Raw genomic sequence first — 26,668 nt, 5'->3', positions numbered from 1 at the left:
ACTCAACATCAAATAGAGCTCATCTCCCTGGAACCTTTGCCACATCTGCTCTCACAGTTCATGTCACTTGTGACTTCTGTTTTTCAGGTTTGGGCAAAACTACCCCTGACCCTTCAGCTAGTATTAGTCTGGATGGTGTAGAGGTTCCTCTTGGGACCGGGATTTCATCTGGTGTGAATGACACCTGTCTACTATATAACGAGTATCCTTTCTTGAGTATGCTGTGTGAGCACAAAGGGATGTTCTCGAGCTACAGAGTCACTTACATGCTGTCAGATTACCCAGGGCAGAGAAGGATTAGAGGCTGTCCTGTAGTCTGTCCCATGGTGACTGTTTCCCTTCCGTGGTCCCTCCCTGTGCATAGCCTGGCTAACAAGGTATGAGCCTTCCCCCAGTTTCCAGAGAATGATCTCCTCTCCTCAGTCTGCCTGAAGAAGACTTAGAGTGACTTTCAGGCTGGCACTGAGCGTCCTGCCAGCCTGGGGGAGATGAGGCACATGTACCCTCTGTTGTATGACCGTTGGCTCCTTAACAAGCTTCCCCTCAGGTACATTGTCTACGATATTGCTCAGGTAAATCTGAAGTATCTGCTGAAACTGAAATTCAATTTTAAGACCTCCCTGTGGTAATTGGGAGAGGTGGCCGACTCACACCCGGTGGCTCTGGTATGAATTCACCTGAAGCGCTTCTGCACCAACTCACCTGGCCAACTAAGTTGCGCATGGATAGTGCCTGTACTAAACCACCTCAGAAAGGATTTTACAGAAACGCGTTAAAGGTTTTCTCCAACTTTTCAAGTCCCTTGTTTTGTGTTGTGTTTGTGGGGAGGGGTTGTTTGGGGGTTGTTTTTGTTTTTTCTTGCCAGGTAGATAAAACTGACATAGAGAAAAGGCTGGAGAGAGATTCTGTTTGCATAGACTAGTCCTGTGGAAAAAACCAAGCTTCGTTAGAACGTCTGCCTTACTGGTTTCCCCAGGGAAGGAAAAATACGTTTCCACTCTCTTTTCTAAGTGTTCGTCTTTAGTTTCGATTTTGGAAAGATGTTAAGCATTTTATTTTTAGTTAAAAATAAAAACTAATTTCATACTATTTAGATTTTCTTTTTTATCTTGCACTTATTGTCCGCTTTTTATTTTGTTTGCCTCTTTGTGAGGGGTGTGGGAAGACCAAAGGAAGGAACGCTAACAATTTCTCATACTTAGAAACAAAAAGAGCTTTCCTTCTCTAGGAATACTTGAACATGGGAGCTCTTGAAATACGTAGTATTAAAAGTTTCATTTGAAATTCTTGACTTTCTTATGGGCACTTTTGTCTTCCAAATTAAAACTCTACTGCCAATATACTTATCCAAGGGCTAATAGTAATACTCGATTAAAAATGCAGATGCCTTCTCTATTTGTGTATTGCGTGTCTGCTCTCATTCTGACTACAGATATGGTTAATCTTCACAGTGCAAGGTCCCAAGAGACTTTGGGGGGATTGTTTCTACCCATATCTGTGAAACTCCAGAACGTGCCAGGCAACAAACAGCATTGCTCAATGGGAATGCCCCACCTAAGGGGCAGAAAAACAAGCACCAGGCATAGGAAGACACTTTTTTTTTTTTTTCCCCTCCAACTTACCAGATGCATTGTGGTGATCAACTCATCCTGCTCTCCGGAGGACTGCCTTTCATACACCACATTGCCTCATACAACTACTCTACATTTGAGAATCATACTTAAAGGTTTACATTTCAATTGCCTGAAAGCCAGGGCCAGTGTCTTATGTCACTTCTGACCTTTTACAGAAGGGGACAAGTGAGGTAGTAGCTCACACCTGTAATCCCAGTGCTTTGGGAGGCTGAGGTGGGAGGATCATTTGAGGCCAGGAGTTCAAGACCAGCACCTTTGACCTGGAGACCCTCTCTCCTGATTATCCAGCAATCCAGGCTCTGGGGCTCCTGGGCTTCTGAGTATTCTGCACTCTGCCTTTTTTTTTTTTTTTTTTTTTTTTTATCAGCACAGAGAAAGGCAATTACCCTCACAGTACCTGATTAAACAAAGTATTTTTAGGTTGGAGTGATTACTTAATGGGTTCCCTGTAATCAAAACTGGTTTCTTTTTTTAAGGAAGATTTCACATTTCTCAATCTATTTTCCTTTCAAAAGAGAGAAATTAGCATTTTATGTTTTAGTTTACACATTCTGCTTTTCTCTGTTCGCTTTTAAAAAATTCAAGTCCTGGCCAGGTGCAGTGGCTCATGCCTGTCATCCCAACACTTTGGGAGGCCAAGGTGGGCCGATCACGAGGTCAGGAGATGGAGACCGTCTTGGCCAACATGATGAAATTCCATCTCCACTAAAAATACAAAAATTAGCTGGACATGGTGTCCGCCTGTAATCCCAGCTACACAGGAGGCTGAGACAGGAGAATCGTTTGAACCCAGGAGTCAGAGGTTGCAGTGAGCTGAGATCACGTGTGGTGACAGAGCAAGACTCCGACTCAAAAAAAAAAAAAGAAAAAATTCAAGTCCTATCTCAGGGTAGCAGCTAAAATGTGAGAATTTAATTTAAAAATTAAAGCCAACCTTGCATAGAAACTCAGGGTGCTCCATGAGAGAAGCGAGAGGAACTGCCCTCTGCCCCTCCTGATGAGCTGCCCTCCTCCTGCCTTTGTGCCTGGAAGTGCCCTTGGCCAGCAGTAGTTGCCCAAGGCATTACTAGGCTGACATTTCAGAGCACACTGTTCCACGGCGGTGCATGCATACATCTATAAAAGATGCATTACGTACACAGTAGTGTTTTAGCCAATGTGCTAGCCAATGAATTCTGCATCGGTGGTTATCTCTTGGCTACACAAGAGATGGAGAACCATTCCTTCAGCATCCCAGAGCACTAAGGCAAAGCTGCTGTAGAATGATTTGCGGGGAACTTTGCCTTAGGGCAAACCTCAAGTACTGCTTTTAGGAATGAAATCTATTTGGTAGCCTTGCCCCTGGTGCGTGCATAGTATGTACTCAGCTTAACTGTTTACACCAAAAGCCTGGAAGTTGTGCTTTGTCCTTTGGCCTTCAGAAACCTTGTATCTTAACTGTTAAGATCTGCACATTGGGAATCATTCACCTCTGACCTGTTGGGCTGGTTTTATTCCACTCTATAAAGTACACCCAGGTGCCTTAGGAGTTCACATTTCTCAATGGTGTCATTGCCTTTCCCTTAAATTCTGTTTTGACTCCTTAGAGATTGGTGGTTGCTTTTTTTTGAGGCATAGTGTTTCCACCATTTCATAAGGCAGGGCCTTCCAAATTGAGTCTAATTTGGGGCCATGGGGGTTTAGGGAGGTCTGGTACAGTGCTTAGCAGCATCCCACTGCCCCTCATTTCTGCCATTCAGCCTCAGCATGGAAGGTTAGACGGCAGCTTCCCTTTGGCATGTGCCAAATATACCCATTTGTGTGGTTTAAGAGGTCAGTGTTGGTTTTCTGATTTCTCTTTACTTTTCCCTAGAGTGGGTCATCTAGGTTATAAGAAGATATATTTTAGAGACTTCAAAAGTAAAGAAAATGTGGCCTGTAAACATCTTCCTCCTCAGCGAAATTAACCCGTATGTGAAAAATGTTGCCCGCTGGACTAGGGAACAGTGCTGGTGATAGAGACAGCTGGTGTGTGTCCTGTGGGTCATGTGGACTCACAGCACTCAATGCCACCCACCACTGTGGCATTCTGTATAGCTTTGCTTCTGATCAGCGACCTCATTCTGCAGCTGAGTTCAGCGTCAGGCTTGCACTTAGGAATTAACTGGTTTTGCCACATGCCCCATCACCCAGAAATGGCCTAAATGAAGAGTAGAATGGCTCGTGATGGTGCCAGTTGTGAGACAACATCCTGAAAGGACAGGGTTTGATCTTATGGATGCAGTAGAGTGTTGAAATCAGAGACCAACCTGGTGTCTCCCCCTAGCCAAAGCACATGGGTCTGGGAACCAGTCGGTGAAGTGGGAGTAGTTCCTCTTGCTGTTACCACATCTGATACCCCACTCACAGGGCTTGTGTTTGGAGGTCTTAGTCCATAAGGGAGAGATGCTTCTAGGGGACACAATTATGGTTTCATTGACCTAGAAGATGAGGCTACCACTTGGCTGTTTGGGGCTCCTCCTTGTACCACTGAAGCAATGTGCGGAGGAGGGGGTGACCTTACTGGCAGGAGTGACTGATCCTCATTACCAAGGGGAAAGTGGGATGCTGCACAGGGAGACAAGCAGGACTATGTCTAGAGTCCAGTAGATTCTCAGGAGGTCTTTAGTGCCACCATGTCCAGTGGTAAAGGCAAGGGGAAGTACAGCAACTAAAAACACTGCAACTCCAAAAAATGACAGCACTGTGGAAAATTCAGACCCTTTAGGAATGAAGGCTTGGGTCACTTTAGTCAACTGAGGTTCTGGCTGAGGGCAAAGGAAATAAGGAATGGGTACCAAAAGGAAAGTCACAGATGTCAACTATAGCTTCATGACCAATTATAGAAAAAAGACCAAAGCAGCCAGTTAGAGGGGCAGAAACATTGCAGGTTTTGGATTTTGCTTTTTTGTTGTTTTTTTTGTTTTGTTTTTTTGTTTTTTGGGGGTTGAGACAGAGTTTCACTCTGTTGCCCAGGCCAAATTGGAGTACAGTGGTGCAATCTCGGCTCACCGCAACCTCCGTCTCCCCGGTTCAGGGAATTCTCCCGCCTCAGCCTCCCTAGTAGCTGAGATTACAGGCACGCTCCACCACGCCCGGCAAATTTTCATATTTTTAGTAGAAGTGGGATTTCACCATGTTGGCCAGGCTGGTCTCAGACTCTTGGCCTCAAGTGATCCGCCCACCTCAGCCTCTCAAAGTGCTGGAATTATAGGCATGAGCCACTCCGCCCAACCGAGACGCTGCAGTTTTAAGCCACAGAACAAGTCTAGCCGAAGTGTAGGGCTTCTGATGATGAGTTACAATGGCTCTACGTACACTCAAATTGAGTTCTTTCTTATAGGGTACCTATAAATGTGTACATCACATTTGTACTGCTAAATGTCTTGCCCTTTAGTTCAATGGATTCTGGATTCTGAGGATACTCTTGGTCCTTTCCAGAGATGAAGTAAGGCAGGGGTCAGGGCCTACGGGAGGGAATGCCTATATTCTTGGGGTTGTCTGAGCCAGGGCTCATGCCTGTCTGGTGCTTTCAACCAAACCTCTTTCTCATGGACTCTGTAAAAGGAACAGGCCATTCTGAATCCCCCAGATCTTGTACCTCCCTCTTAGAATTGTCTTGAGAGTGTGTGTGCTGATTCCCCAGAAGGACTTCGTGTTGTTCCTGACCTCTAATAAGTGCTCCATAAATCTTAGCCATTGTTGCTAAAATCCCGGAGTGGTTTTGCTTAAGTCTGAATCCAAAAAGGAAGCTCCAGGTAAGAGGAGAAACTAGAGAACAAGACACAGACCATCCTGTGCTTTTTCTATGCTGTGAAACCATCACCATGACACTGGCCTTCCCTCTCAGTGTGGCCTCCCCTCAGTGTGGCCTCCCCTCAGTGTGGCCTCATCCGCCATGTCCCTGCCTGTGGTCCCCTTAACTGTGAAGTGTCCAGCCTCTCCGGCACTTACTCCCAGGCCCAGCTCCACTTCAGGCAGGCCTGCTGGGGCTCAGAATAGCCCAGCTGCTGTCTCAGCAGATGGCCAGGCTAATTTTAGCCATGTGATACCCAGGGACCAGGCTGGGCTTTTTAGATTTGAATAAGCCAGTGTACAACTTTGGTTTAGAGCCAATAACAAAGTTTGGAGTTGTGATCTCTGTGTCTGCCTAGCACTTTATAAGATTCCAGAAATACAATTTTAAAGGATTTGTTTCTGTGAACCAACAAGAACCCCAGCTATGGAGCCAGCAGGCAGTCAAGCCAGCAGGGTGTTGATGGAGGGTGGTAAGAAGCAGATGGTGGCACCAACTCCTGCCTCTTCTCCCTGATGACAGGCGGGTGGCAGGGTCTCAGTATCCTGGGTGCACTGTGCTCTCACTGCTCCCCTGGCCAAAGTGAAAGAAGGCAGCAGCCAACTCAGCCTCCTGGAACATCCTCTGAACCACTCGTGGGTGGCAGGCTACATCTTCATGCTGTGGAACAACTGTGGTTGGGAAGAAATCAGCCAGATGCCAGCAAGAACCTACTTTGGCACTTTCATGTGCAGTCCCTCGTGAACCTAATGTGAAGCAGGCAGATGTGGAAACAGGCTCAGAGATGTAAGAGGTCCCAACAGAGGCTGAGACAGCCAGGTTAACGTGTCTTTTCCATTGTGAGGTTTCTTCCTCATTCTTCATATGTGAAGACTGCCTTTCATCCCAGTTCTCCCAAAGAGTTCAGGGACAACACAAAGTGGCTTGGAGAAGTGGCCAGAGAAGACAGTAGAATGAGGAGACCAGACTAGTCATGCTTCCTAAACTGGGTCCATGAAGTCTTAAAAGATGGTTTGGGTGGTCTTCGGGGAATCTGTTTGTCAGTTGAGCTGCTTTCAGCTTAAAAAAAAATAAAAGGAAAGCCAAAGTAACTGTTTAAACAGTAAGGATATGTCATTCACTTTTCAAGAAGTGGGAGCCAGGCACTGTGGCTCACACTTGTAATCCCAACACTTTGGAAGGCCAAGGCAGGAGGATCGCCAGAGGCAAGGAGTTTAAGACCAGCCCAGCAACATAATGAAACCCTGTCTCTACAAAAATTGAAAAACTTAGCCAGGCATGGTGGCGTGTGCCTGTAGTCCCAGCTGCTAGGGAGGCTGTGGTGGGAGGATCGCAATCACTTGAGCCCGGAAGTTCTGGCCTGCAGTGAGCTGTGATCACATCGCTGCACCAGTCTGGGTGACAGAGCGAAACCTGACTCTAAAAAACGAACGAGGCCGGGTGTGGTGGCTCACGCCTGTAATCCCAGCACTTCAGGAGGCTGAAGTGGGAGGATCACCTGAGGTCAGAAGTTCGAGACCAGCCTGGCCAACATAATGAAACCCCGCCTCTACTAAAAATACAAAAATTTAGCCAGGCATGGTGGTACGCACCTGTAGTCCCAGCTACTTAAGAGGCTGAGGTGGGAGAATCGCTTGAACCCAGGAGGCAGAGATTCCAGTGAGCCACTGTGCTCCAGCCTGGGTGAGGCGACAGAGTGAGACTCTGTCTCAATTTTTTTTTTAATAAAAGTTTTTTTAAAATTGACCCTTGCAGGGTTGGTTAATTCTGCTTCTCTGTGTCTCTTGGCTTTTCTTTTCATGGTTGCCAGATGGCAATTGGACACCTAGCACCACCATCCAGAGGCGGGAAAGGAGACTTACCCCCTCATCCTTTTCCAGGGAGGAAAACTTTTCTCCATTGTTCCCAATAGTCCTCTCTTTTCATCTCATTGCCTAGGGGCTGGGGCACATGCCCGTGCCCCACAGCTGTCAGAAGGCTGGACACAGGCACGGTGCAGGCCATCAGCAAGGACAAAGGGAGTGAAGAATGTGGCCTGGGAGCATGTCATACCCTAGAAATTGTGCACAGAAGCTGAGACACAGGCACTCTTGTGGGTAGTGGGTCCATAAGCCCATCAGATTCTCAGCGGCCCATGAGCTCAAGGTCTTTTTTTTTTTTTTTTTTTTTTTTTTGAGGCGGAGTCTCGCTCTGTCGCCCAGGCTGGAGTGCAGTGGCGCGATCTCGGCTCACTGCAAGCTCCGCCTCCCGGGTTCCCGCCATTCTCCTGCCTCAGCCTCCCGAGTAGCTGGGACTACAGGCGCTGCCACCACTCCCGGCTAATTTTTTTGTATTTTTAGTGGAGACGGGGTTTCATTGTGTTAGCCAGGATGGTCTCGATCTCCTGACCTCGTGATCCGCCCGTCTTGGCCTCCCAAAGTGCTGGGATTACAGGCTTGAGCCACCGCGCCCGGCCGTGCTCAAGGTCTTTAGAACTTCAGGTACAGATCATCACTGAGGCTCCCTCAGCTGCTTAACATTCTTTGATTTTGTGAAAAAAGATGTAAACCGTCACAGAAATAGAAACAGTTGCCCAGAATAGTTTAAGTGGCAGTACTTAGTGCTAATCTCATAGGCTCAGCCAGGCTTTGATGACACTGCGGAGGTCACTGTCAACCAAATTCTTCTTTTCCTCCCTAGCTTGTCTTTTTGCTGTGAACTCATGTTTTTGCCCAGGAGATGGTCCTGCTTTCCTTGACTGGGGCCACAATCTTTTGCCTGAGCAGTTACTGGATTCCAGTTATACTGGTGGCAATTCCATTCCCTCTTAGGATGGGCAGCCACAGTGGTGCCCAGGACACCAGGACCAGCCCCGAGGGCCTGTGATGACCTCAGATCTCCAGGGCAGGGTTAGCAACTCCCTAAGGGCAAGCCCAGTGAACTGCAGTGTGGTCTTCTTGGGCATCTCCCGCATTGGTCCCCGGGGCAGGGATCATCTCCAGGCAGGCCCTGGCTTGTGACAGCACTGATGAAATGCATGAGACCTCTGATAAACTAATGGACACTCAACAAAACACGTCTTAACTACCTTATGTTGAACAAACACAACGTGTGAACAAACCATTTATTTTTCTCCCACTGGTCCTTTAAAATTGTTCAAGGAGTCACCTTCCCCTGCCACTGGAAGAAAATTCTGCAGTCCTTCCCTTCTGTAAAAGACAGTTTCCCCTGGTGACTCTCAGATTCAGACAGTTCCAGCTCAGTAACTGGGATGTCTAGTCCATGGTAACAATCAAGTCTCAACTTGATTTAGCATTAACGTTTCTCTCTCCCTGGGCTGGAGGCCTGCGGTAGGAAAGGAAAGAAGTTGCTTTCTCCTCCATTTCTCAGCCTCTCCTCTTCTCGTCCTACTTTCTAGGCAGTTTCAGGGAAGGTGAAGGGAGGGAGCCTCTGGGGGATAGGAAAGGACTTCCCTGCACTAGCACCCAGTTAATTTAGCTCTGGCAGGCATGTGTCACTGGCTCTTCCTTAGGGTACGTTCATCAGCTTTTCAGGGGGTCCCTGCTGGGTCTCTCAGAGGGCATTCCCTTAAACCAGGCAGGTGCCTGTTACGGTAGCCCCCTGTGCAGTTCTTAGTGATTAGTCACTCCAGCTCCCTGCTGCTGGGGTCTCCATTGGACAAGACCCTGCTGTCTCCCACTGGACTCCCACACCTGATCCACAGGACTCACTCACACATCCCTGGCCCTGACCATCTCCGGGAGCTTAGGCAATCCCCCACGCAGCTCTCCAGTTGCTCCCTGAAAAGCAGTTAGTCCTGTGTCTCCCAGAAGAGGGGACTGACCCCGGACCACCACACCTGCAGCTGAGGAATTACCAGTAAACTCCAAGGAGACAATCACTCCCTTCCACTCTTGGCCTAGGATAGCCTTAGCAAATGCTCCCTCCCTTTCCACACTCTGGACCCTTTTATATCCCCCACCTAGCTGAAGCTCCCAAAAATCATGGCGCTCTTCGCAGACCGTTTCCTTTTCACATATTTTATCTTGAAGTCTCCATTAAAACTTCGATTTTTTTTTTTTTTTTTTTTTTTTTGAGACAGGGTCTTTCTCTGTTGCCCAGGCTGCAGTGCAGTGGTACAAAGTTGGCTCACTGCAGCCTTGATCTCCAGGACTCAAGTGATCCTGCTGCCTCACCCTCCCCAGTAGCTGGGACTACAGGCACATGCCACCATACCTGGCTAATTTTTATTTTTATTGTTTGTAGACATGGGGTCTGACTATGTTGACCAGCTGGTTGTGAACTCCTGGATTCAAGCACTCCTCCTCCTCAGCCTCCCAAAGTTTTGGGATTACAGGTGTAGCCACTGTGCCTGGCCACAACTTTGATTTTAACATTCTGTTGCACATTTTTTAATTTGATCCTCACACCAACCCCATGAGGGACATTATGATTGAGTCTACATATGGGAACCTCAGGCACAGCGGGACTAACCTGCCCAAGGTCACACAGATGACTGTTTAGATGGGCCTTTCCTTGCCTGGCCTCTACACAAATCCTGCTTATGGAGTGAACCAAGTGACAACTCCCTTCACATAACCCAAAGCCAGCAGTCAATACGCTCGGCAATTTGTACAAAGAAAAAATTGTTGCACCTCCAGGGACTCTTTTCGGGGGTGATGGAAATGTGCGTGTCGATTATGATGTCAAATCCATTTAGTTGCACACTTTAGTTTACTGAAGATAAATTACACCTTAATAAATAAAAGTTGACTTTAAATGCCATTCAAAAAACAACATCAACTCCTGCCCTTCAGTGGTAAAAAAATTAGAGCTAAGATGTCATAGGTGGACCAAGTTAGACTCTGCACAGTGAGTTGGTAGAAGTCATCAAAGGGAAGAGGGGAGCCCAGCAGCTCTCCAGAGGCCATGTCCCTCGCACCTCAGAGGAGAGAAGATAGGACTTCCTGCTTCCACTTCCTGTTTCCCACAGACCTGATCCTCTGCTTCTTTTGGATACCCAGAGCCTTCGTCACTTTCTCATAAAGTTTCCTCTTGAGTCAGTCCAGCTGGGGGCCTTCTCCATCCAAGAGCCTTGACAGTGTGTGCAGCATGCGGGGGACAGGAGGGGTCTCATTATTTTTCCCACGCTGTTCTCTCCTAGACTCAAGGGATCCTCCCGCCTCAGCCTTCCAAAGTGCTGTGAGCCACCATGTCCAGCCCTCGTTCTATTTTTTTTTTTTTTTTTTTTTGAGACAGAGTCTCACCCTGTTCCCTAGGCTGGAGTGCAGTGGCACGATCTTGGCTCACTGCAACCTCCACCTCCCAGGTTCAAGCGATTCTCCTGCCTCAGCCTCCTGAGTAGCTGGGATTACAGGTGCTTGCCACCACTCCCAGCTAATTTTTGTATTTTTGGTAGAGACAGGGTTTCACCATGTTGGCCAGGCTGATCTCAAATTCCTGACCTCAGGTGATCTGCCCGCTTCGGCCTCCCAAAGTGCTGGGATTACAGGCGTGAGCCACTGCGCCCGGCCCCTCGTTCTATTGTAAACCTTTCAACTACTGCACTTGCTTATCACACTATATGTACATATATTAATTTGATAAAATATGGAGATTAGGCCAGGCGCCGTGGCTCATGCCTGTAATCCCAGCAGGAGTTCAAGACCAGCCTGGCCAACATGGTGAAACCCCATCTCCACCAAAAAAATACAAAAATTGGCCAGGCACATCATTGCCTGATGCGTGATGTAATTTTGTGAGAAAAAAATTAAAACATGCATTTTAGAAAAAAGGGTTGAGAAGAAAACCCCAAAATGGGAAAGTAGCAGCCTGTATGTGGTAAACATAAGAGTAATTTTTATCTTTGGGGTTTTTCACATTTTTTCACAATAAGCCTGTACAATCAGATAATAAAAACTGTCAATCTTTAAATAGGATTGGGAAGTCTCTGTTTTCCTGTCACACTCTCATTACCCCTACTGTTTACCACAGATAAGCACTGGGCCTGGGTTTCCCAAGTCCCTTCACTTTCCCCTTGTTAACTGTGGTGCCCTCAGCCCAGGACGGAAGGCACTGTGGCTGGGGACGTGGGCACCTGGGGGTGGCTTCTGCTGGTGCCTCCTCTCCACAGCAAGCATCTCCTGGTTCCTCCGGCTCTGTAGCACTGGCCAGATCGAGGTTGCCAAGCTCATTGCCATTGCTGGTTACCTCCAAGAAGCTCCTGGCCTTTACTCCCAGAACACACACCTGAAAGACTGCTGCTGGCCTCCGTTTCTAAGGAAACTTTCTTCCTCAGGCCTCATCCCCTGGAGGAGCATAATTACCCGCTGGAGAGAAACAAAGCAGCACTCATTTTTCTGCTTGAATCACTTCCAAAGGGCTTATTGTGATTTCTGACTGGGACGTGGGTTTTGTGGAGAAGAAGTTCCCCTTGGCCAAAGGTAGGCTCTGAGGTGAGGAAACCAGGAAACCTGCCGGCTGATTGAAGATAAGGGAGCAGTGGCCTGTGGAGCAGGGCTCCCCATAAGAACGCTGTACAGTTCTGGCACCTCAGGAACTTGCCCACGTTTGCTGATTGCTAACAGCTGCCTGCTCCCCCGTAACAACAGGCAGGAAAACTCTAGAGTTGTAAAACGGTCTGTTTATTTGCCTTTAGTAGCTGCAAGAAGGGGAAGCAGGGGAGTCTGGGCCCCATGCTGCAGCCCTGGAGGGGAGGCCTGGGTCAGGGCCTCCCGCAGAGGAGAGGAGGGGGCAGGATGGGCCTGAGGAGTGCAAAGTTCAGGGTGGAGTTCCCAGCACAACCCCACACCCTCAGTGAACTCCGAGAAGGCTTCTTCAGAACCCAGGATCTCGCCAGGTACAGTGGCTCAGGCCTGAATCGCAACTCTGGAAGGCCGAGGCGGGAAGATGGCTCGAGGCCAAGAATTTGAGACCAGCCTGGGTAACACAGCGAGACCCTGTCTCTACAAAAACAAACAAACAAACAAACAAAAAATTTGAAAAGTTAGCCGGAGGCCGGGCACAGAGACTCACTTCTGTAATCCTAGCACTTTGGGAGGCCAAGGCAGGGGATCACTTGAGATCAGGAGTTTAAGACCAGCCTGCACAACATAAGGAAACCCTGTCTACTAAAAATACCAAAAATTAGCTGGGCGTAGTGGCGAGCACCTGTAATCCCAGCTACTTGGGAGGCTGAGGCACGAGAATCACTTGAACCTGGGAGGCAGAGGTTGCAGTTAGCTGAGATCGCGCCACTGCACTCCAGCCTGGGCCACAGAGCGAGACTCCATCTCAAAAAACAAAAAAATCAGCCGGGCATGATGGGATAGGCTTGTAAGTCCCAGCTACTTGGGAGGCAGAGGCGGGAGAATTGCTTGAGCCCAGGAGGTCAAGTCTGCAGTGAGCAGTGTTTGCACCACTGCCTGGGTGACAGCCAAACCCTAACTGATAAATAAACCTCGGGACCTTCCTGTTTCGGGTCCCATTTTGGGTCCCGTTTGTGCAATGAACCCACCTGGCTATGCTGTGCTCCGTCCTCTCTTTCACTCTCGGGTGATAAATGGGGCCGGCAGCGGGTGAGCTTAGGGCACGAGGACACACACAGGTTTCGTTGCCCGTGTGTGAGGGACCCACAGGTCGTATCTGCTTCCTGAGGAGTAGGCTCGTTGTTCCTCTTCCACAGTGCCTTCACGCCACAAGCACTGTCCTCTCCCATCCTGAGAGGCCCCGGGAAGGGAGGGCCCCCCACCACCCCGACACACAGACGCCATTTGGTCAGCATCTCTCAGTAACACTCGGACTTCTAAGGCAAGGGACGGCGGTGCCTGAGACTTACTGTTCTCTTCACAGCCCCTGCTTGTTCCAAAGGTGATCAAAGGGGTGGCAGGAAGTAAAACTGGCAGCATTTCTAGGCCAGGAAAAACACCTGGGCGCTGTTTTTAAAAACCCTCTGCTCCATCGGTATTTTTCCCCAAGTGCTCAACTGAGATCCCCTGACGCTTCAAGGGCGGGTCACCAAATAGTCTATTACTGTCTCCCTTCTTTGATGCATCAAAGCGCTGGATTGACGAAGCCACTTTACACCCAGAAGCCTATAAGCATCTCCTTCTCCATTTTGAAAACAGAAAATCACTACCAAGACAGGATTCTCTAGAAAATCTTGAGAACTAAGTTAAAAAATCAAATGGACGCTGCTTTCTTTTTCCAAGAACCCTCTTAGGACCACCATTCCGGGGGAATATTGCTGATGATTAATGGAAAGCAAATAAATGAATGGACTGAAATTAAATAAATCAGCCATGACATCCATGAATCTGTGCATCGCTGAACCTGGCTGTACCTCATTCCTCTGACCAGACAGTAAGAACTACCTTTACTTGCAACATTGTCAGTCCTATTTGTATTAAGTCTAACAGGTAGGCGGGAGGGGGTGTCTTGAATCCTTGAATCCTTAGCTAATCTTTCTCTTGAAGTGGAGTCTCAAGGTTCATGCGTAAATGTCAGCCCCTCAGTCCTGCTTTGGAATGAAATACAGTGACACAGAAAGTTGCAAGGACCTTGGCAGGAAAGCCCAGGAGGAGGAGGAAAGGAAGGGTATAATGTGAACACACGGGCTGGGGATAGAATCCTGAAGGTTTTGCTGCTTGTTAGTTTTTAACCTGTCCTTGAAGATGTCTTGATTGGAAGTTACTAGATTTTATCTGATAGAGCTGGAAGGAATCTTGGGGTATTTAATTTAGGGATTCCATGGGTAGGCTCTGGAATCTGTGACATTGAACTTAATGTGTAGAATTGTGTTGTGGATAGGCTTGCTGGTTTTCAAATGTCCACAAATTCTTTGATGATTCCCTCCTCAAATGGTGGAAGCCAAAGGAGAGGGGTTGAAAAACAAAACAAAAACAAAAAAACTGGTGGAAGCCAGGTCCTCTCCCTTCAGTGAAGACTGTACTCAGTAACTTGCTTCTAACAAACTCATCATGAAAGGCTTCCTTGTTGCCCTCTTTCTTTTTATTAATATATACATATTGTTTTGGTAGAGACAGGTATCTCACTATTTTCCCTGGGCTGGTCTTGAACTCCCGACCTAGGCAATCTGCCCTCCTTAGGCTACCAAAGTGCTAGGATTATAGGCGTGAGCCACCACACCCCCTGGCCCTTGCCCTCTTTCTTTCTTTTTTTTTTTTTTTTTTGAGATGGAGTTTCGCTCTCATCACCCAGGCTGAAGTGCAATGGCGCAATCTCAGCTCACTGCAACCTCCGTCTCTTGGGTTCAAGTGATTCTCCAACCTCAGCCTCTCCAGTAGCTGGGACTACAGGCATGCACCACCACATCCAGATAATTTTTGTATTTTTAGTAGAGACAGGGTTTCGCCATGTTGGCCAGGCTGGTCTCAAACTCCTGACCTCAGGTGATCTGCCCACTTCGGCCTCCCAAAGTGTTGGGATTACAGGCGTGAGCCACCGCACCCGGCCCCCTTGCCCTATTTCTTAGCTGACTTGCTCAGGGGAAAGCCAGCTGCCATGTTAGGAGCATACCAACAGCCCTTACCCACCGTGTGAGTGAGCCTTCTCAGAAGGGGACCCTGCAGCCCTATTTGAGCCTTTGGATCAGGGTGCCCTATTGACATCTGGGGCTGGATAATTTTTGTTGTGGGGAGTTGTGCTGTGTGCTGTAGGAGCTATCACAGCATCCCTGGCCCCCATCCACTAGATGCCAATAGCATACTCCCCCAACTTAGTGACCGTAAAAAATGTTTCCAGATGTTGACAAATGTCCCCTGAGGGGCAAAATCACCCCCCCACCCCAGCTGACAGCTGCTGTGTTAGATAACTGCAACCCTGGTGGACATTCACTTCCAACTCATGAGCCAGGATAACCCACCTAAGCTGCATCCAAATTCCTGACGCACAGAAGCTGTGAGATAAGAAACTACTATGTTCTTGGGGTGATTTATTATGCAGCAATAAATTATCAATTCAATGAGTATGTGAATTTTTCAGAGGAAAAGAAGGGTCCTCACCCTTCTTTTTCCTTTTTTGTTTTGTTGTTTTTTTTTTGAGACGGAGCTCACTGTGTCACCCACGCTGGAGTGCAGTGGTGCAATCTTGGCTCACTGCAACCTCAGCCTCCCGGGTTCAAGCAATGCTCATGCCTCTCAGCCTTCTGAGTAGCTGGGACTACAGTCGTGTGCCACCACACCCAGCTAATTTTTTGTATTTTCAGTAGAGACGGGGTTTCACTGTGTTGGCCAGGCTGGTCTTAACCTCCAGGCCTCAAGTGATCCACCCGCCTTGGCCTCCCAAAGTGCTGGGATTACAGGCGTGAGCCACCACATCCAGCCGGGACTTTACCTTTCTTTGGGGTCTTAGGGGTAAGAACCCTGGATATAGGCCAGCCTTCTAGCCAATGTGTGACCCCTTTGCATGGCTTCCTTGAGTGTTGGTCAAACCAACACTGCTTGAATAATTCTAACAATCATACCTTATAAGGTCAGTTATAATTGACTAATTCTAATAATCATACCTTATAAGGCTCAGTGTATTGTTAAACAGAAAATTTTATTTTATTTTATTTTTGAGACAAAGTCTCACACTTGTCCCCCAAGCTGGAGTGCAATGGCACAATCTCGGCTCACTGCAACCTCTGCCTCCCAGGTTCAAGTGATTCTCCTGCCTCAGCCTCCTAAGTAGCTGGGATTACAGGTGCCTGCCACCACACCCAGCTAATTTTTATATTTTTAGTAGAGATGGGGTTTCACCATGTTGACCAGGCTGGTCTTGAACTGACCTCAGGTGATCCGCCTGCCTCAGCCTCCCAAAGTGCTGGGATTACAGGAATGAGCCACCACGCCTGGCAAGAAAAATTTATTTTATGTGGAGACCAAATCTACTACCTCAGCTCCCATCTGCGTGGCAGGTGACCTGTGTTTTTTTCAAATTTCTTTCCCAGCTCCCCAGTCCCTCTCAAGACTTAGCTTTTCTATGCCTCACTTTTTTTTTTTTTTTTTTTTGAGATGGAGTCTTGCTCTGTTGCCCAGGCTGGAGTGCAGTGGCATGGCCTCGGCTCACTACAACCTCCTCCTCCCGGGTTCAAGCAATTCCTCTGCTTCAGCTTCCCAAGTAGCTGGGACTACATGTGTGCACAACCACGCCTAGCTAGTTTTTGTAGTTTTAGTAGAGATAAGGTTTCACCATGTTGGCCAGGCTGATCTTGAACTCCTGGCCTCAGGTGATACCCCGACCTCGGCCTCCCAAAGTGCTAGGATTATAGGCTTCAGCCACCATGCCGGCCCCTTGCTTTTTTTAAAAAAACCCGTGATATGGGTGAACTAATTCTTGCTACTCTGAAAGTATTAGCTGGCAAAAGATAGAGCATATTCTGTTTAGCACTTCTGGAAATAGGAGCATTAGGCAAATCAGTTCTGAGTAGTCCCTGCTGGTGCAGGCCTCTGCTGGTGTTCTGGGCATTAGTCACTGCCAATTGCTCGTCCTTTCTCTCCAAGTCTCCTGAGGTCATGGACATGCTTTGTATTAGTCTGTTTTCACACTGTTGATAAAGGAATACTCGAGACTGGGAAGAAAAAGAGGTTTAATTGGACTTACAGTTCCACATGGCTGGGGAGGCCTCAGAATCATGATGGGAGGCGAAAGACACTTCTTACATGGCAGTGGCAAGAGAAAATGAGGCAGATGCAAAGTAGAAACCCCTGATAAAACCATCAGATCTTGTGAGATTTATTCACTATCACAAGAACAGTACGGAGGAAATTCCCCCAAGATTCAAATGATCTCCCACCAGGTACCTCCCACAACATGTGGGAATTATGGGAGTACAATTCAAGTTAAGATTTGGGTGGGGACACAGAGTCAAACCATATCATACTTGAAGCCATAATTCTTCCTGTCAGTTCTCTTGAGGGGCGGTGACATCTCTATTTCCTTCATGCAGTCAGAGGACTCTCACAATCCTCACTGACCTGTCTATCTCTCTTTTTGGACTGTTTCCTTGCAAGCCCCTTCAGTCTCTGTTAAAATCCAACATATTTTCCCTTAGCTTCTCTGAAATAGTTGCAGCCCTATGACTTCTACAGCCAGGCTTCGCGGGTCAGAACTACTTGCCAGAGACAAAATAAATGCAAAAAGAAGCTAGAGAGCCACAGAACTCACTCAACCAGGCAGAATGCATAGGAGACTCATTGGCTGAGAGCTGTGCCTTCGCCGCACTTGCTTAGGCTCAATGGCTCTGGGTGGGAAGCACCACCAGCTCTCCTTGGCTGAGATGCATCCATGCTCAGTACTCTCAGAGCAGGGAAAAGAAAGACTTTTAACAAATACTGTGAAGAGTTTTGGTTTTCGTTTTTTTTAACATTTAAAGTTTTAAAAATTATTTTATTTTTTAAGACTGTGGCCGGGTGCAGTGGCTCACGCCTGCAATCCCAGCACTTTGGGAGGCTGAGGTGGGTGGATCACCTGAGGTCAGGAGTTCGAGACCAGCCTGACCAACATGGCGAAACCCCACCTCTACCAAAAATACAAAAGTTAGCCAGGCATGGTGATGTGCACCTGTAATCCCAGCTACTCAGGAGGCTAAGGCAGGAGAATTGCTTGAACCCGGGAGGCAGAGGTTGCAGCGAGCTGAGATCACACCACTGTACTGCAACCTGAGTGACAGAGTGAGACCCTGTCTCAAAAACACAAAAAACCTTCTAATGAATTAGTGCTGTGCAGGATGTCATTACATAAGGATATGCAAGACTGGGCATAGTGGCTCCTACCTATAATCCCAGCACTGTGAGAGGCCAAGGCAGAAGGATCACTTGAGCCCAGGAGTTCAAGACCAGCCTGGGCAACACCGTGGGAGACCCCATCTCTACAAAACAAAACAAAAAAAAAGTTAAAACATCATCCAGGTGTGGTGGTGAGCACCTGTAGTCCCAGCTGCTCAAAAGGCTGAGATGGGAGGATCTCTTGCAACCAGGAAGTCAAGGCTACAAGGAGCTATGATCACCCCACTACATCACTGCACTTCAGCCTGGGCGACAGAGTGAGAACTTGTCTTCTAAAATATATATGTGTATATAATTACTCTTCTAGTTAGAAAATTGGCTAAAAAAATTAAAAGCATTTGTATCCTGAAAAAACGCAACGTGTAATCTAACAATATAACTTTCAGATGCCTTCTACTGTCTATGACTACCCCTAGGATGGATCTTAAACTATCAAAAGCAGTCAGTATGTTTACTTCTTGTTTCCCTGGTTCAGATGATGAGGTCTTTTTTTTTTTTTTTTGAGATGGAGTCTTGCTCTGTCCCCCAGGCTGGAGTGCAGTGGCATGATCTCGGCTCACTGCAAGCTCTGCCTCCTGGGTTCACACCATTCTCCCGCCTCAGCCTCCCGAGTAGCTGGGACTACAGGCGCCCGCCACCATGCCCAGGTAATTTTTTTGTGCTTTTTAGTAGAGATGAGGTTTCACCGTGTTAGCCAGGATGGTCTTGATCTCCTGACCTCGTGATCCACCCGCCTCAGCCTCCCAAAGTGCTGGGATTACAGGCGTGAGTCACTGCACCTGGCCAAGAGATGATGAGGTCTTGACAGGCAGGACCTGTGTCCTGTTTATCTTTGGATGCTTTTGGCTTCCTTGCACAGCTGAGTTTGCACACTGCATGAGGATGCCTAGTCAAAGGAGCGAATGAGGGCTGAAATCCAGCCTTTTCTTCCCTAGTCAAGCCCCGTGCCTTGGGGTTGTGTTTGCCTGGAGGCAGTATACTTTTTCTATTTTATTTGACCTATATAACTTCTTCTAATTTCCTAACAGTGTCCTTTGATTTCTCATCTCCTAAACATTGTAGAAGCCCAAAAATTACTGAAAAAGGAAAGGATTCAATGAAAAAATGAATGAAGCATACTTTACTTTTGATAAAGATGCATGAGAGAGGCAGACACTATTTTTCATCAGTCCCAGCAATCATTTCTCTCCTTCCTGGCCCCATTTCTTTCCTGATATTTACTCCTCACCCCTCTCAACTCAGTAAATCCTGAGGAATCTAAGCCAATGACTCTCAACCTTGGCTATACATTAGAATCACCTGGGGAGATTTTTTAAACCCCTCTATCCAGGCACATCCCAAACCAATTGTATTAGTCCATTTTCACGCTGCTGATAAAGACATACCCAAGACCAGGCAATTTACAAAAGAAAGAGTTTCAATTGGACTTACAGTTCCATGTGGTTGGGGAAGGCAAGGAGGAGCAAGTCATGTCTTATATGTATGGTAGCAGGCCGAGAGAGCTTCTGCAGGAAACTTCCCCCTTATAAAAACCATCAGATCTCATGAGACTTACTATCAGCAGAGCAGCACAGGAAAGATTTGCCCCCATGATTCAATTACCTCCCACCAGGTTCCTCTCACAACACGTGGGAATTCATTATGAGATTTGGCTGGGGACACAGCCAAACCATATCATTCTGCCCTGGCCCCTCCCAAATCTCATCTCCTCACATTTCAAAATCAATCATGCCTTCCCAACAGTCCTCCAAAATCTTTTTTTTTTTTTTTTTGAGATGGAGTCTTGCACTGTCACCCAAGCTGGAGTGAATGGCCTGATCTCGGCTCACTGTAACAATTGCTTCTGGGTTCAAGCAATTCTTTTGCCTCGGCCTCCTGAGTAGCTGGGATTATAGGTGCCCGACACCCCACCTGGCTAATTTTTGTATTTTTCATAGAGACAGGGATTCAGTATTTTGGCCAGGCTGGTCTCAAACTCCTGACCTCATGATCCACCCACCTCAGCCTCCCAAAGTGCTGGGATTACAGGCATGAGCCACCGCCCCCAGGGCAGTCAAATCTTAAAGCTCTAAAATGATCTCCTTTGACTCCAGGTCTCACATCCAGGTCACGCTGATGCAGGAGGTAGGTCCCCTTGGTCTTGGGCAGCTCTGCCCCTGTGGCTTTGCAGGGTATAGCCCCCCTCCTGGCTGCTTTCACATGCTGGTGTTGACCGTCTGTGGCTTTTCCAAGCACATGGTGCAAGCCGTAGATACACCATTCTGTGGTCTGAAGAATGGTATCCGTCTTCTAACAGATCCACTAGGCAGTGCCCCAGTAGGCACTCTGTGTGGGGGCTCCGACCCCACATTTCCCTTTCACACTGCCCTAGCAGAGGTTCTTTCTCCATGAGCACCCTGACCCTGCAGCAAACTTCTGCCTGGGCATCCAGCCGTTTCCATACATCCTCTGAAATCTAGGTGGAGGTTCCCAAACCTCAGTTCTTGACTTATGTGCACCCACTGGCTCAACACCACATGGAAACTGCCAAAGCTTGGGGCTTCCACCCTCTGAAGTAACAGCCCAAGCTGTACCTTGGCCCCTTTTAGCCATGGCTAGAGCAGCTGGAATGCAGGACACCAAGTCCCTAGGCTGCACACAACATGGGGACCTTGGGCCCAACCCACGAAACCATTTTTTCCTCCTAGGTCTCTAGGCCTGTGATGGGAGGGGCTGCTGTGAAGACCTCTGACATGCCTTGGGGCCATTTTCCCCATTGTCTTGCAGGTTAACATTCGGCTCCTCGTTACTTTTGCAAATTTCTATAGCCAACTTGAATTTCTCCTCAGAAAATGGGATTTTCTTTTCTATCACATTGGCAGGCTGCAAATTTTCTGAACTTTTATGCTGTGCTTCCCCTATAAAACTGGATGCCTTTAACAGCACCCACATCACCTCTTGAATGCTTTGCTGCTTAGAATGCTTTCTTCCACCAGCTACCCTAAATCATCTCTCTCAAGTTCAAAGTCCCACAAATCTCTAGGGCAGGGGCAAAATGCTGCCAGCCTCTTTGCTAAAACATAACAAGAGTCAACTTTGTTCCAGTCCCCAGCAAATTCTTCATCTTCATCTGCGACCACCTCAGCCTAGATTTAATTGTCCTTATCATTACTGGTATTTTGGTCAAAGTCATTCAACAAGTCTAAACTAAAGGGAGTTCTAAACTTTCCCACATTTTCCTGTCTTCTGAGCCCTCCAACTGTTCCAGCCTCTGCCTGTTGCCCATTTCCAAAGTCACTTCCACATTTTCAGATATCTTTTCAGCAGCACCCCACTCTACAGGTGCCAATTTACTGTATTAATCCATGTTCATGCTGCTGATAAAGACATACTCAAGACTGGACAATTTACAAAAGTAAGAGTTTAATTGGACTTAGAGTTCCATGTGGCTGGGGAAGCCTCACAATCATGGTGGAAGGCAAGGAAGAGCAAGTCACATCTTACATGGATGGCAGTAAGCAAAGAGAGAGCTTGTGCAGAGAAACTCCCATCTTCAAAACCATCAGACCTCGTGAGACTTATTCACTATTACGAGAACAGCATGGGAAAGACCTGCCCCGATGATTCAGTTACCTCCCACTAAGCTCCTCCCACAACATGTGGGAATTCAAGATTTGAGTGGGGACACAGCCAGACCATATCCCAATGAAAATGGATGATGGGGGCATGGACACTCAGGCATCAGTCGTTTTTAAAACTACACAGATGATTCCACATACACCTGGTACTTGGTTGCTAACTTGACACCTCTGGTCTAAGTCAATCGTGGTTGTCCCATTGCCCTTACTAGTGCATGAGTTAAAAAAGTGAATGTGGCCAGGTGTGGTGGCTCATCATGCCTGTAATCCCAGCACTTTGGAAGGCTGTGGCAGGGGAATTACTTGAGCCCAGGCATTCAAAACAAGCCTGAGCAATCTAGTGAGACCTTGTCTCTACCAAAAAAAAAAAAAAAAATTAAAAATTAGCCAAGCATGGTGGCATGTGCCTGTGACCCCAGCTACTCGGAAGGCTGAGGTGGGAGGATTGCTTGAGCCCAGGAGGTCTAGGCTCCAGTGAGTTGAGATGGTACAATAAGGGCATGCCGATGTCAGGATTCCTAGATGTGTCATAACCATTGGTGCCCTGAGAAGAGCTTTCCCAAGGACAAGCTGATGTGCTGGCGGAAGGGAGAGTAAGGAGAGAATACCCCTAGGTCCCTGGTAACCTCCCCAAACTGCACATCCACCAACCTGAAGATGTCCTCCTCCAGGATTCTCATTACCTGAAACCAAATCCATTCAAGTGAGGGGATTCTGTTATTTACAACAAAAGGTATAACTGATACAGTGAAGAATTCTCAATACGTAAAGGTCTTTAGAAAGACTTCCCAGCTGGGCTCAGTGGTTCATGCCTGTATGACTGCATGAACCCAGAAGTTCAAGACCAGCCTAGGCAACATGGCAAGACCCCATCTCCACAAAAAATTAAAAATTAGCCAGGCGTAGTGCCATGCACCTGTGATCCCAGCACTTAGGGAGGCCAAGGCAGGTGGATCACTTGAGCCCAGGAGTTCAAGACCAGCCAGGGCAACATGATGAAACCCCATCTCTACAAAAAATAGTCAGTGTGGTGGCAGTCGCCTGTAGTCCCAGCTACTTGGAATGCTGAAGAGGGAGGATCACTTGAGCCCAGGAGGTTGAGGCTGCAGTGCTTGCATCACTGCACTCCAGCCTGGGTGACACAAAAAGACCCTATCTCAAAAAAAAAAAAAAAAGCCGGGTATGGCGGTGTGAGCATTCTTGGAGGCCAAGGCAGGTGGATCACTTGAGGTCAGGAGTTCAAGACCAGCCTGGCCAACATGGTGAAACCCCGTCTCTACTAAAATTACAAAATGTAGCCAGATGTGGTGGCTTGCACCTATAATCCCAGCTATTCAAGAGGCTGAGGTACAAGAATCATTTGAGCCTGGGAGGCAGAGGTTGCAGTGAGCCGAGATCGCGCCACTGCACTCTAGCCTGGGCAATAAAGCGAGACTCCATCTCAAAAAAAAAAAAAAAAAAAAAAGAGCTGGGCACAGTGGCTCACGCCTGTAATCCCAGCACTTTGGGAGGCCGAGGTGGGTGGATCACGAGGTCAGGAGATCAAGGCCACCCTGGCCAACATGGTGAAACCTATCTCTACTAAAAATACAAAAATTAGCTGGGCATGGTGGGGCATGCCTGTCATCCCAGCTACTTGGGAGGCTGAGGCAGGAGAATCACTTTAACCCAGGAGACGGAGGTTGCAGTGAGCCAAGATCATGCCACTGCACTCCAGCCTGGGTGACAGAGCAAGACTCTGTCTCAAAAAAAAAAAAAAAAATTCCCTACTCGAGGGAGACCTCAGTGAGTGTGTATGTGTGTCAGTTTTCTCCCTAAAGGAACAGGAACAGGAATGTATGAGGAGCAAACGAAGCAAAACATGAGAGGAAGGGAGGGGTAGGGGATTAGAAAAACCAAGAGCTAAATATAGAGAAAAATTCATATAGCTTGAGAGGAAATTATGCTTTAGAAGTGGAATGAGAATGATACAGGAACAAATTAAGAGGAGGTCCTAAATAACTTTGAGAACTTAAGGACACTGATGGTTAATGGAGATGTAATATGGTTTCCTTAACACAGAGGCCCAGGGGAAGGATTAGAATTATAGAACTACGGTAGTAGGAAAAAGAGCAAGTTCCAGGACTAGGGGTGGGAGTCAGTGAATGCACAGATAGTTACTAAATACCTAGTCTGTGTTTGCTCATGCAGGTGACACAATAAATATAAGAACACTTGCAACCAAAGTACAAGATTTGCTTTCAAAACAGAAAAAAAAAAAAAAAAAAAAAAAACACAAACAAACAAACAAAAACAACCGGAGAGCACTTATCCTGCAAACAAGATGCATGCAATAAATATTTCTTGAATCAACTAGGGACAGAGGATTTATCTGGGCACAGGAAATGCAATGAGACTTAAAAACAACATGGTGGGTGAATTCTTAATTGTAGATCCCTGGCAGCCATGGCAGGCCAAATAATTCCTAGTAGTATGCTCGTGAGACATGTGTATTAGTGATGCAGTAGAATTTGATGTGTGACTCATTGTTTTCTATTTCAAAAAATGCAAATTATTCCATTCAAACAGAAAAATGTATGAAAAATGTACGAGAGTGACTAATACAATCCTTGTATCACTCATTTCAATGTTAGTGACTTTTACATTTTTTAATTAATAAATGGACACCATGTAGAAGCTTCACTGAAAGAGAGAGCCTTTGTAAAGCTTGGTGCCCACGTTGTAGAGACGGTGGAGCTGTCACAGCCATGCCATGGTGAGGAACATGAGCCACCTGACTGCTGCTTGCTGGCTGTGTGACCCTGGAAAGCTGTTTCAACTCTTGGTACATTTGTAAAATGGAGATAATAAGGCTGGCCCTCTCAAAAGGCTGTGAAGATAACTGAGAAACATGTAGGTAAAGTGTTAACTAGTGACTAGTGTGTGGTGGGTAGTCTGTAAATGTTAACTACTACTATTATCATCTTCATCCGTCTGGACTGCTATAACAGAATACCATCGACTTGGTAGCTGATAAACAACAGACATTTATTTCTCACAGTTGTGAAGCTGGGAAGACCAAGATCAAGATGCAGCGGGTTCAGTATCCAGTGAGCGCCTGTCTCCTGGTTCACAGGCACCACCTTCTTGTTATGTCCTCAAATGGTGGAAGGGGATAGGGGTCTATCTCAATCTTAAGTCTCTCTCTCTCTCTCTCTCTTTTTTTTTTTTTCTTTTTTCTTTTTTTTTTTTTTTTTTTTTTTGAGATAGATTCTTGCTCTGTCACCCAGGCTGGAGTGCAGTGACATGAACATGGCTTAATGCAGCCTCCACCTCCTGGGCTCAAGTGATCTTCCCAGTTCAGCATCCCAAGTAGCTGGGACTACAGGTGCAAACCACCACCCCTGGCTAATTTTTGTAGAGACAAGATCTCACTTTGTTGCCGAGGCTGGTCTCAAACTCCTGGATGCAAGTGATCCTCTTGCCTCAGCCTCCTAAAGTGCTGGGATTACAGGCGTGAGCCATCACACCTGGCTAATCATTTTCCTGGCCCATCATTTTCCTATATCAATGAACAGAGGACCGTTCTGCTTACCTCTAATTTGAAATGCAAGTGTATCTGCCTTGGGTACAGCAAATAATGGATGTGGTCAGTATTTACCCAAGGATGAATGTGACTGCCCAAAAGCAAAATAGAGATCTGATGCATTTTAGAAAAGGTGATCTCATAGAAAACAAAGTAGCATTTAATTGAAATGTCTTTCTTGGCCTATTCAGTAATTATGTGTTTAGAAAAGAAAAGTAGTAAAGAGTGATAGAAAGAAAGACCAACACCAACAGGGCATGTTAGTAGATGAAATGTTTAAAAATGTAATTATTGAGGGAGACTTCTGTTTCCAGCCCTGACAGAGTAACAAGTACCATACATGCCCTCCTGCTATAAGGAAACTGGGCAAAATATACGAAACAAATGTTCATACACATACTACAGGCAATTCAAGACTGTGAGAAGGAAAAGAAATGGAATGAGTCCAAAAATGACCTAGGCTGTCTGCCTGGAGATACTTCCCAGACTGCTGTGGTGCAAGAAGAGGGAACCTAAACAGAATATGGTCATTTCACCAAGTTGAAGGACAGAGATTGGTTTCAGGAGGCTAAGGTGGCTGGAATTTGCAAGACAAAGTAACACAGAGAAAAGAGTCCAGAGAAAGAGCCTAGGAAATCTGCATAACAGTGCCCTGGAATCTTGTGCTAAATATTAAACTGTATCTCTAACAGGAAACTCCGCAAAGCCAAGCAAAAAATCACCATGGGGAAATGTAAGTTGGACAGTTCCCAGAGCCCACACACTACTGGGGTATGTTTGAGTTCCGACTCTGAGTGAAGAGACCTGATTAAACACTCAGGATATGTGGTAAAGATCTGTGAAGTGTTACACCTTAGGAGTAGAACTAAAATAGACCTGGAACAGCAATTCTCAACCAGGGGTGAGTTTACTCCCCAGAGGATATTTTGCTATATCTGGAGACAATTTATATTGTCATGACTGGGAAGATGCTACCATTGTCTAGAAGGTAGAGGCCAGGTGTCTTAGTCCATTTGTGCAGCTATAACAAAACACTGGGTGGTGTATAAATAACGGAAATTTGTTTCTCAGAGTTTTGGAGGCCGGGAGGACCTAAATCAAAGCACTGGCAGATTTGGTGTCTGATGAGAGCCAGCTTCCTGGTTTAGAGAATGTGTCCTTGCTGCTTTCTCACATAGTGAAAGGGGACAAGGCAGCTCTCTGGGGCCTCTTTCATAAAGACACCAATCCCAAACACCCCACCTCCTCTGATACTACTAGTCTTAGACTTC

General features: G+C 47.0%; 1 protein-coding gene and 1 long non-coding RNA gene across 3 annotated transcripts in view; one reads left to right on the top strand and one right to left on the bottom strand.

Moving 5' to 3' along the window:
• Positions 1–1,089, top strand: part of PARP1 (poly(ADP-ribose) polymerase 1) — a 47,019-nt gene extending 45,930 nt beyond the window's left edge. The window contains exons 22-23 of the mRNA XM_005541012.4: positions 88–202; positions 548–1,089. Of these exons, the coding sequence (XP_005541069.2) occupies positions 88–202; positions 548–629 (197 nt within the window). The 3' untranslated portion in view covers positions 630–1,089. The remainder of the gene's footprint in view (positions 1–87; positions 203–547) is intronic.
• A 4,702-nt stretch (positions 1,090–5,791) lies between these two features.
• Positions 5,792–13,292, bottom strand: LOC141410099 (uncharacterized). Of its 2 annotated transcripts, none has more exons than XR_012433673.1 (2): positions 12,944–13,292; positions 5,792–6,507 (listed from the first exon to the last, which is right to left on the bottom strand). It is a non-coding gene; the product is annotated as an uncharacterized lncRNA (long non-coding RNA). The 2 variants fall into 2 exon arrangements; XR_012433672.1 differs by lacking the exon at positions 5,792–6,507 and adding an exon at positions 11,038–12,392.
• Positions 13,293–26,668: the final 13,376 nt, after the last annotated feature.

This window comes from Macaca fascicularis, chromosome 1 (assembly GCF_037993035.2).
Source record: "Macaca fascicularis isolate 582-1 chromosome 1, T2T-MFA8v1.1".
Taxonomy (NCBI): domain Eukaryota; kingdom Metazoa; phylum Chordata; class Mammalia; order Primates; family Cercopithecidae; genus Macaca; species Macaca fascicularis.
This window is presented reverse-complemented; position numbering and strand designations above follow the sequence as displayed.